This window comes from Neomonachus schauinslandi, chromosome 5 (assembly GCF_002201575.2).
Source record: "Neomonachus schauinslandi chromosome 5, ASM220157v2, whole genome shotgun sequence".
NCBI lineage: Eukaryota > Metazoa > Chordata > Mammalia > Carnivora > Phocidae > Neomonachus > Neomonachus schauinslandi.
In genome coordinates this window covers 40129310-40141713 of record NC_058407.1, presented here as the reverse complement: position 1 = coordinate 40141713, position 12404 = coordinate 40129310, and the positions used below count along the sequence as shown (strand labels likewise).

Genomic DNA, 12404 nt, shown 5'->3' with positions numbered 1-12404 from the left:
ATCAATTGTTTAAGATGCTATTTTGGTAGACCTCGATAAAAGACAGTATGCAATTTCCATTCTTAATTTCAGTGAGACACCACCTTGAAATAAACATTTTTTTCTATGACTAGAACTACAAAAGAAACAATAATTCTCCATTTAAAAGAGCATAATCAACTCATCACAGATAATGTTGAAATAGCAAGTTCAATCAAATGCTTATTTCCCTGAAAGTATATGGAGAAAAACAGTGAAAATGGATCTTTGTTGTATAAAAATGAAATTAAATAAATAAAACACATAAAGCTTTTTTTTTTTAAGTTTTAAAGTTTATGGCAACTTTATTTTAGGTTTCCATGATTTTCTGGTAATTTATTCTGTGGAAGTTTACTATAGCTTTAAATATGCACACAGCATGCTCGAAGGGCTTGTGTTTGTCAAATCCTCTCTCTATCATGATGAAGGAGGTATTTTAGGGGGACAGATATGGGACCTTCCCATGTCTCAACATTTTGACCTTGAGAAAATAACCACAGAACTGTCCTCCGATTGTTGTATCTAGCTGTTATTATTTTACTTCCCCGCTTCCCTATTCTCCACTCTCCAGCAAAGACGCGCTGTTTCTGAGCAGACTTCATTATTTCACCTCTTGTTCTTTTTTGCTTTTTCCAGTTCACGGCTCTTCATTATCACTGGTCTCCAGCACTTCTTCTCTTTACTCAACAGTAAGTATCCGCTGTGAAGATATAGCTTCTGCCTTTGCCAAGCACGCAGATGATTCAGTAGATTGATATTGACAAAAGTTGCCCAGTAAGAGAATGTGTGCTGAGCTCCCACATACCCCATCTGCTGGCAGGTGCTGCCGGGCCAGCGCCTCCGTGGCCCACTTAGATGTGCCTCCGCTTGACTTTCGTGTACTTACGAAAATCAGTGAGTGCATGAAAAACTGAATTTTGTAAGACCTACTGGGGGTATGACTGGGAATCCCCGAACCCATGTACTGAGCTGTACCATAAATTTATGATATTGACAAGTTTTCCTTGTTCGGATCTCTGAGCCACGACTGGCAATTGTCCTATGGTATTTTCTCCGTTTTATTATTTTGATTTTTCAAGTTCAGTCTTTGAGAAGATTGTGCCAAAGGGTAAGGGCCTAAAAGGCCTAGAGATTTTTTAAAGAACATATCTTCTGAAATAGAGTGTGGTTTTTAAAACTATTTCTTAAAAGAGAAAAATGGCAGGCTTTCAATTTATTTTCCCTATGTGTAAAAACAAAAAAGATCTATAGGAAGTTGTATTTAATAAGAGGATTCCTTCATGCCTAGGTAAGAGTGAGGTCTATTTAGTTTACTGAATTTCACTGGGACTTGAGTGCTGTGAATAATCCTTAGTCCAGTACTGAAAGAGTCATAAAAAGTTCAGTCTTGGCTGTCACTGAGCAATTAAGCATGACGGGCAAAACTAATTGTTTTACTCATTTCATTAGGTTTAAATGTTAGGGCCCTCCTTTTATAAGCACATCTTGCATAGTTACTGCTTTGGACCTTTATTCAAGATCGGACTACTACTGGGAAAGACAATATTTTTCTCATGATTTCTCCTTTTAATGATTAAATTTGCTAATTACACTCTGTAAATGAAGGAATCTCTATTATTGTTTAAACTTACTGCTTTTGGCGAATGGATGAGAAGTGAGAAAGGTGAAATATTTTGGAAAAAAGCACATAAAAGAAATGTGTTAACACTTAGTGTCCCTCATTGGCCCGATGCCACTGCTTGTTAGGGGGACATGCTCTGACTTAAACCATTGTGGTTGAAGTCTCTGTATAACATCAAAAGATGCAGCATGATTATAATATTTTAAATATATGCAAAAACAGTATTTGGATAAAACTGCCTTCATGCAGCCTGAGAAAGACTCAAGAAGAAAAGGAGCATGGGTTAAGGGAAAACAAATGGCCAATTAGTATGTAACCAGAGTCCAATAGTACTTTTTTTGATAATAAAAATGTTCTGTGGCTGCGCTGTCTAATACAGTAACCTCTGGCCACATGTGGCTATTGAGGATTTGCAGTGTGTCAGGTGTCACAGAGGAACTGAATTTTTAAGTTTCATTAATTTAAATTTAAATAGGCACATGTGCCTAGTAGCTACTATATTGGATATTGCAGGTTTGTAGGGAACAGAGGGGGTACATTTTAAAAATTGTAGATAGGCTCAGTTGGTTAAGCATCCGACTCTTGATTTAGGCTCAGGTCATGATCTCAGGGTTGTGAGATCGAGCCCCACATTGGGCTCCATGCTGGGCATGGAGCCTGCTTAAGATTTTCTCTCTCCCTCTCCTTTGGCCCCTCCCCCTCTTAAATAAATAAATAAATAAATAAATAAATAATTGTAAATAAATAAGAAGAGATGTCAATCAGAAAGCATAAATGAGGAATACTGTAGTAGCCGTATGGTACGAAATGTGAACAGAGATGAAAGTAAAGTGACTAATATACACATACGTATATGCCCAAATTTAGAAATGAAATACACCCTTGTGTTATGTGTGAGAAGAATGGATTAGGTGATCAAGCCACGTGAGAAGGTGATATTATTAGGATATTAGGGAATTCAAATAGTTGTACAGAAAATGATGGAAATTATATTCTTGAATTAATAAATAACCTAGAGTTAAACAATTCAAATAAATGCATATTTGGTGGACTGATAGAAAAATCAGAGATGATGAGGAGTCATTCTGACTTCCGTGCCCCATTGTTATGCACTGAGATTCCACTGGCAATGAGAAAATATCTGTAAAAGTGCTTTTCAAACCATGAAGTAAAAAGGCAATTTATCATTATTTTTCACGCCTTCTTAAGGACTGTGGATCAAGATTCAGTTGATTTGGATTGTTGCTTAACTCTATCAGCAGCTATTGTGTGACATCAGGCAAATTGCTAAGTTTCTTTGGACTATACCTGTAAAATAAAATTGGAAAACAACAGCCAGATCTATCCCATCTGTCCCATGGGTTTTGTATAAATTATTAGAGAAGACCAGGAATGTTGTATACCATAAATTACAAAAATTATGGTGTACTACATGGTTCTAGGAGCACTGTTTATATCATGGTCTATGTGAATTACATCTTTTGAAGTTATGCAGTATACAACTAACACAGCTGTGCATGGCATTCCTTCATAAAATAATATAAGTGTCTAAGGGGAGAAAAAGTTCTTTTTTTTTTTTTTTTTAAGAAAAATATTAGGCTTGGGATGCCTGGGTGGTTCAGTCAGTTAAGTGTCTGCCTTGGGCTCAGTCATGATCCCAGGGTCCTGGGATCGAGTCCCACATCGGGCTCCTTGTTCAGCGGGGAGCCTGCTTCTCCCTCTGCCTGCGCTTCCCCTGCTTGTGCTCTCTCTCTCTCTGACAAATAAATAAAATCTTAAAAAAAAAAATTCTGAACTTAACATTCTGATTAAAAAAAAAAGAATATTAGGCTCTATCTGCTCTTATTAGGCAAAATACTGTTCTTATGAACCATGTCTACTCTAACATTATCATATACCCAGCTTATAGAATTATATATTTTGCTGTATGCATTTCACTTAAAGATATTAAAATAAACTAGTAAAGATGGCTTGTTGCCAAGAACATTTACCTATAAATTCACCAATCTAACAAATCTCATTGGAAGGATTCTTCCCCTATAGATCTTTTAAAACTTCTATCACTGATAGTTCAGTAAATTTTTCAAAAGTATCTTGTTATAAAGTTGAGTATGTTACCTTACAGAATTTCTGAGCAGAAAGATTCTGGGAATTTTCATATTGGTTGGAAATCACAGCCCTAATTTCATCAAGTTGTTACCTTTGGCAAACTTAGAGTTTGTGTGCTTGTGTTTAAATCCAAGTCAACACTGTGAAATCTGGAGCTTTTATCTAAAAATGCAAGTTGCTAAATTCTTTTTAATGTAATCGGAATATCTAGCAACACTGAGATTAAATTCCTCCAGGTTTACCCTCCCTTGGCATCCACCCCTTTAGATGTCAGCCTGTGTTCTCAGGCTGGTTCCTGCCTCCACCACTTCTTCGTTTCTTCCTCGGTTTGGGTTCTCAGTTATTATTGTGCTGTTGCTTTTCTCATAGGAAAGACCTACCCCTTATTACCCATATCTCTATGAAAAGTGGGGAAAATAAATGATAGTTGAGGAAGGCTGTGTGATTTTTTTTTTAATTCTCGAGGCTTTATTTTTATTCTTTATATTCCTGGCCCTTTGATCCTTGCAATAAATAGGTTCTTTCTGACTGATCGTATATTAAAAACTTTATCGAATCTGTTTTGTACTTGGAATCTAATTTATATTGATTTAATAAGAGCAGAGGCCATGTTTGGTTCATTAGCATATTTCCTAACACACAGCTAATACTGAAGGAAATTTTTTTTTAGTAAGCTTAAATGGGCGAATGAATGGCCAATTAATGGTTTATGGAATAAAGAACCGTCGCATATATTTTTATTTAGGCAAAATGTTTTGTACTGTCTACCATCCTTCAGGACATTGGGCTTGGTTCAAAACCATCATTTACAAATGGCAAGTAATCACATTCCTTCATTATTAATCCCAAGCCTAAATTGCTGAAAGAAATATAATATTAATATTCTGCCTCACTGTTTCAACTTGATGATAACACCTTACCTAGTATTAATAGCCACGGGGTATGAAATAAGGCAAAGATTAAAGAAAAAGATCGTTCTGAATAAACAGTGACAAGAAAAGTCATTATATACAATACCTGTAGAATTAATATGTAATGATAATGCTTCTCATTAGTATATATAATATATTCAAGGCTTTTCTTATGAGAAAATATGATGGATATCTTTTTTACTTTTTTTTTTTTTTTAAAGATTTTATTTATTTATTTGACAGAGAGAGAGATAGCGAGAGCAGGAACACAAACAGGGGGAGTGGGAGAGGGAGAAGCAGGCTTCCCGCCGAGCAGGGAGCCCGATGTGGGACTCGATCCCAGGACCCTGGGACCATGACCTGAGCCGAAGGCAGACGCTTAACGACTGAGCCACCCAGGCACCCTCTTTTTTACTCTTTTGTTAAATAAAATACATTGCTTTTTTTTAAACATACAAATTATTTATTATCAGTTTTGTGTAATCCTAGTAGGCCTTGAATCAGGATTTGGGCAGAATATGGTGGCAATAAACATGCAAAGTTCTAGGGAAAACAGTCGTAGTTAATTGTACCATATGTCTTAAGGCAAACGACTCCCAGCTTTTTTTTTGCTTTAAGATGAAATTTCCGTCTTAAAATTAGCTCCCTACTTCTGATTCACAAACTGTATCTAAAACCTTAAAATTATTAGAATTAAAAAATAAAATCTTCCCTTAAAAATTAAAGTTGAGATGTAAAATATTCAAGTTTTATGTTAGCATTTATTTTTAAAACACAGCTTTCTTATAAAGCTATTAGGATTCTATTTAACCACGCTATTATTTAAACACTATAGTACTAACTATACATTATTTTTAGGAGTAGAGAAAATACAAGAAAGAGAACACTCAAGAAATGCTATGCATAAAAAATATCTTTATGTTTATTTTACTTTGTTTTATTTTATGTTTTCTGGAGGGAAAAAAAGGGGGTAAAAAGTAGTTCAGGTACTTCTGCATCGGTTAACCAGGAAATATCCCCAAAGGAGAGAGAGGAAATAAGAGATTTTTTTTCGCTTTGAAATGGCTCAAAGCAACGGGCACATTTGTACTGTTCAACGATATTATTCATTCTCCAGCTTTTTCCAGAATAAGGGAGCTTCCCAAATGTAATGGTGCACATAACTCATTATCTGGTGTTTTGCAGCCCAGCACAAAGAAGAAAAACAGAGCTAGGAATTTTCTGCAACTGAGTCCAAAACAGCCTGCAAGTTCCTACAGCAGTCCTCATTTCCATAACGTGTATGACCCAAAATGTCTGTCAGCCGCTTTTATCACCACCTTGACACTGGGCATTTTACTGTTTTGCTGACTTGCAGCTCAGTAAACTTAATGAATCATCATTAGGGACAATAAAAGAAGATAGAAAATAATAAACTGATTTTCTGTGGTTATCAGTAGAGGTCAATATGTTCCCTCCAGCTTTATTTGGCATTTTTTATGATCTGTAAATCGCAGAATAAAATTCTGACTCCTAAGTCTAGCTGAAGATCTCTCTAGTATCATGGAGTGCATTTTCTATAATATGTATGAAAAAAATCCAATGTTTCCTTTTTCCCTACAACCGTTTTTTTAGAGCATAATTTTATAACTAACTACTTTTGTTTTTGTTGCTTATGGTCTGAATCTTAGAGTGACATCGTCTTTTAATTCCAACTTTGCTTTTAAGGCATATTATATATCCATGAATCAAATAACCTACATTTCAATATATCATTTATGTATAAGGAAGTATTCATTTGCAATCATAAAGGTTCCTGTTATAATACTATAATAATATCATCATAATTATAATATATAAATACAATATAACTCTCATAATCATTAATAATAATATTATAAAATAACTTGTATTTTACTATAATAATACATATTTACTAGTCTTATGTTGGATCACAATATTTTAAAAATACAATATAATTATACAATGGAGTTATTCATTTATACTTGTGGAGAAAAATGACATTAGTTATTTATAGATAATTTTTTACTTTTTGTCTTTTACAGGCTGAAGAAAAAGCTCATTCAGAGGTAAAATTCTTGGCATTTTCATATTGGACTCGGTTTACATTTGTGATGAAATGGATGTTTCCACCACTAGAGGGCTCTGTGATACAGTAGCATAGTTCTCCAGGGCTGCTGATGGAAGCAATCCTCTAGTTGATAAGGCCTTGGGTATTTCCTCATAAAGAAAATGAAAGGAAGTTTTTAAAAACAAGCTCTCCCCTCATATTCTAGAATGGAGTTTTAGATCAACAACTAACAGATTGCCTGTAGTAGTAAGCACTCATTGAATCTGATGAATGAATGAATGTGTGGTCTTTCACATTTATTGTAGTCTCTTTTCCCCAACGCCTGTGAGACCAACCGCATAGGATTAATGAAACTGTTGAAACTTAGGCACCAGACCTCCACAACAGAAGCTACCAGCATCCCAGTGCATCTGTTTCATGCCAGGACTTTGATGCTCTAATCACCACTTTATGTCTACTGTGGTCTATTGTTCCAATCACATGCATTTCACAAATACACACTTGGTTGCAATCATGTACCAATCAGATTGCAACCTGGAGAGAATGTTCTTTTTATTTCCCTTTGTAAAAGAATTGTCCTATCCAAGGAGAGCAGGACTTTAATTAAGCCTTTATTCAAGGTGTGGTAATGACTGTTTGATTGTTTACACTGAGGCAAGCAGACCACAGAGAAATCAGTATCTTGGCAGTAGCCTTTGCAAAGGAACTCCTTGCCCTACTTTGCTTTTAAAGTAAAATTTGTGCTATGTTTAAGAATATCGAAATAATATTGATTATAGCAATTTGATCTTTATAATTGCTAGGCCAAAATGTGAATATGTTTAAAAAAAAACCTAAACTATTTTATTTATATTGCATGGACAGGACAACGCTTCTAATTTGGTCATAATATGGCTACTGAGGTATACAAATGCTGCCTATTTGCCTGATTAGTACTTATCTGACTCCCCTTTGTATCATTCCTCCCTGTAATGGGTCTGGTTTTTAAAAAATAATTTACATTATTTTAAGGTTTCCTAGATTACATTGTAAAGGATCATGTAATAGAGACTTTAATTTGAGAAAGGCTCTTTGGATTTGTATTGGCTTAAGATGAAATTGATGGTCTGTTTTCTGGGACTATCTGTGGTCATCATGTGAATGCAAGTCAAGTCCTATTTGGGAGCTAGTGTATCTCTTTAAAAAAAAAAAAAAAACAGGAGTGAAATGGAATCACATTTGCTGAAAATTGCTAAGTGTCCACTGTCTCTGCTTCCAGCTTGAAGTTCACAACTTTTTTTGAGTTTCTCAATGTTGACTACCATTTCTTTTCTTCAAAAGAGGGGGGAAAAAGACAATGAATTGTGTCAAGAATGCTCTTTCAAACTGAGACAGTATTCTTAAAGCCCAACCACAATAGAAAACTTCTTTTTGCAGAAATGAGAAGAATTTGAGTAGAATGTTTGGCATTTAAGTAACTAAGATCCCTTGAGACCAGAAGTCTACTTGTAGACTTAGTCTCAGATGGTTATAGATGTTTTACCCTTACTAATCGGTGTTTACGTGTCTCAGGAACATGAGACATGCAGATTAAACTGCAGAAAGTGCTTATGTTAACAATTTAAATGTGCTATGAAATACTCTCTCTTTCTGGTTCAATTTTATTACAGTGTGAACTTAGCTAAAGAGGAAGATATCTAGCATATTTATTTTGTTGGCGTATCTAATTATTTGAACAGTATTACTGATTTTCCCCCTTACTTTTAAACTATAGATAATCTATAAAGCATTTCTACTCTGAGCTAATAGTAACTCAATGAATAAAAGGTATTATAATAAAGATTTAGGAAGGCTTCTCTGACTGTTAGCCATTGAAACTCCAGCTAATAAAATTATTTTCAAATATGGACTCAATATACATGGAATTAGAGCCAACTTTCAGTGACTACAGCTTCTGAGAAGTTGCCAAACTACAGAAAATTAAAATAAGCACACACCAAAAAAAAACTGAGTATTTTTTGCTAAAACTCCATGCTAAACGCCATGCTAGAACATTCAGTACTTTTTGCTAAAAGAAGACCTAGAAAAAATGTATACATGTATATTTAATTTTTAAAAAGAAAAGATTTTACTGCCTGAGTTTTATTATCACAAGTTCCTTAAGCTAGAAGAATCAATAGAGAAAGTAAACTGATTCTTGAGTCAGGCAGATAGGGCAATGGAGAAAGCAAGCATCCTTTCATTTGTACATTTGAGTCCTAACCTTAAACATAGTCACTTACCTCTCCTTACATGTGGCATTTGACTGTTACTATATAGCTAGGGCTCACATTTCTTTGGTTTTTCAGGAATTGGTGCTGATACACTAATTAAGGGATTGCATGAGCGAAATATAATATTTGCTTTCTTGGATTAGATTCTTAGTTTTAAGTAAAAATACTAGCGTATTGAATTGATTTTTTTTTAAATTACACTTAGCAAATCCACAAACTGCGGCGAGAGCTGGTTGCATCACAAGAAAAAGTTGCTACTCTCACATCTCAACTGTCAGCAAATGTAAGTCACTTTTGATTATTTTTTGATATATCAAAACAGATTTGTATGTAGTAAATGCGATAATTTTGGTAACAGACATGCAAACTTTAAGTGTCCAAAAATAAACATTCTTCATTCAGTCCCTCATATAAAGGTAAACTTTCCTGCACACTGAGTCATAAAATGTAAACCCTAATTGGTTGATTAAAAGAGCTTTTTGTTTCTTCTAAGGCTGGAAACATTAGTAACAGTTTCAAGGGTTATTTCTTTTCTTGTGTTTTCTTTTTATTACTCTCTATAGATTCTTTTTCAAGCCACAATATGGTTGGGCGTTGATAGTGATTAGATTTGGAAGATAAACAATTCTATGCACCCTGCCTTCTTCAGCACGATTTACTGGCAGTTAAGCATCCAATTAATTCTAAAAAAAAAAATTAACTTAGGTCTAAACTTGGGCATCTGAGCTATATTGTGAATGAGAGATAGTTCTCTTAAAAACCTTGGTAGCCTCCTCACAGAAGTTTGACCCACTGAGAGTGGCAAAAATGATGCCAATGGAGACCATCAATAATATTAACATTTACTGAATTTCTTTCAGTGTGCCAGGGAGTACTCCAAATAGATGCAGAATAATACAGGGTAACATGTGGCATTGTACCTCGTCCTAAGGAACAGTAGTGTTAGGAGAAGCAGTGAGGGGTAAGGAAGCTCCCGCTGTTTTGCCGTATGTCCTGCTGCCACCTCCATTCAACGTTAATCTGCTCAGTCGGACCATGTAGCTTTGGGCCCCTAGTCTGCCTAACCAATCCCTGCTCTCCATTGAGGTTTTCTGTGTCCTGGACAAAGCATGACATAGGAGGAGAGAGCAGGTGTAGGCCCACGGGGTATGACTTGATTAAGAGAGATTTTAAGGATAAAAATTATTGTGTAATATAACTTCCACAGCATGTAAGTAAGTCATTTCACTCACCGCAGATTCATTTTAGCACCCCATTTGAATGGATTTTATCTTCTCAACTTTGGGAGAATCAACTTCATTTGGGATTGCCTATATTTCTTCTTATAGATGTTGTTGGGGGATTGTTAAAAATAATAGCAGGTTTTAATGTAGTGTTCCATGATTCATTGTTTGCGGATAACTACATTAAAAACTAATGATGTAATATATGGTGATTAACATAACATAATAAAAAAATATATAAAAAATAATAGCAGGTTTTAGAGCATTTTTAGGCAATACTGGAAGAGAATGGAATTATTTAAGCTACAGTTTGTGTCTAAGAATAAGTCTTAAAGAAATAGTTCAGAAGCCGCTATAAATTTTATACTATAGGCTAGATGAATAATAGTATAAAACACTCTGTCTAGGTTCCTGACATATGTCCCAGAGGACATATGACAAGGTAAATGCCAAAAGTACATTGGGTTGTGTTTATCTGCAAAGAGGAAGGCTCAGTGACAGACCCTATGCATTGGATTATCAAGATATTTACAGATATCTTTAATGACTTGTCGGGGTTTTATTTTATTGTGTAAATGTCTCTTGCGTGGGTTTATAAATGCAGATATTAGGATAATAAACATCTGCTATACATTGTGGAATTTGGGCTTTTACTATTTTTTAAAACCATTACCATTTCAAAAGCATTACATGCATGTGGTATTAAAAAGGAAAACTGAAACTAAAAAAAAGTATGTAATAAAAAAATGTATATTTGTTTTTCCCTCAGACACCCTTCCTAAATATGGTTGTTGGTTTGGGGCGGGGGGAGTATAGTTGACACACAATGTGACATTGGTTTCAAGTGTGCAGCTTAGTGATTTGACAAATTTATACATTATGCTACATTCACTACAGGAGTTGCTATCCTCTGTCCCATTACGTCACCATTACAGTATCACTGACTCTATTCCTTATGCTCTGTTTTTTATTCCTGTGACTTACTCATTCCATAACCGGAGGCCTGTGTCTCCCTCTCCCCTTCACCTATTTGCCCAGCCCCCCCAACCCCTTCCCCTCTGGCCCCCATCAACGTGTTCTCTGTATTTATAGTTCTGGTTCTGCTTTTTGCTTGTTCATTTTTTTCAGATTTCATTTATGAGTAGAATCATATGCCATTTGTCTTTCTCTTTTCTCTCATTTGTATTTCACTTAGCATAATACCTCAAGGTCCATCTATGTTGTCTCAAAAGGCACAATCTCATCCTTTTTTATGGCTGTGTAGTGTTCGATTGTTGGTTTCCTATACTTCCTTTCAACATTGATCTTTTTTATAGCCATGAACACATATAGGCATGTACACACTTGCAAAGGCTTGTACACACACACACACACACACACACACACACATACACACAGAGGAGCAACCAGATTTTAACATAAGGGAGCAGTCCTGAAATTTGACTCTGTGCCATTGTTTGGAAAGGGAGCAAAATTTTTTTAAAGGTGTCACTCATTGGCTCTCTACCACTTCTGCTCCAATCATGCATGCCACACTGACTTTCACTGATGTGTTTTCATGACTTTGGCTCATGTATTCTCAGCGGAGTGTTGATATGACCACCAGAAGTTGAAAATTGGTTTTTGTGGTGAGAAAGCTTACTCTATTTATGCATAAAGCACAGTTATACATAGAATATATAAGCAGGTATCCAGTGTATCTATGGTATTAAGACGTCATGGAGGAAGGGGGCTATTAGGAAAAAAGCATCTATAATGTCTCCTCAAGGAACAATAATAAAAAATGGAATGAATACAGAATTAGAGGAACTAATGTCAAATAGATGATTTTGCTTAAAAAGTGCTGATCTTAGAGAAAATGCCCAAATGTCTCCAGCTTCCCCTAGCCACATCTTTGTTATCCTTAGTAGTGTTTTCTGCACAAGGACGGGAGCCTAAATTATATCCTATTTTGCATGCTTTTTTTTTCCCTTCATAATGCATTTTATAAATCTGAAATCACCTAAGAGCCATACAAAAAATTGTACATAGCAACTTTATTTTTAAAACATTGCAAACAACCAAATATCCCTTCATAGGTCATTGGATAAAACAAACTATGGTGTTATACGCAAACAATGAATCATGGAACACTACATCAAAAACTAATGATGCAATGTATGGTGATTAACATAACATAAAAAAAAAAGAAAAAGAAAA

General features: G+C 35.1%; 1 protein-coding gene across 2 annotated transcripts in view; it reads left to right on the top strand.

The window, feature by feature from the left end:
* NAV3 (neuron navigator 3) overlaps positions 1-12404 on the top strand; it is a 347818-nt gene that overhangs the window by 277718 nt on the left and 57696 nt on the right. For both annotated transcript variants that reach the window (XM_021678554.1, XM_021678552.1), the window contains exons 20-22: positions 655-707; positions 6705-6728; positions 9188-9265. In XM_021678554.1, the coding sequence (XP_021534229.1) occupies positions 655-707; positions 6705-6728; positions 9188-9265 (155 nt within the window). The remainder of the gene's footprint in view (positions 1-654; positions 708-6704; positions 6729-9187; positions 9266-12404) is intronic.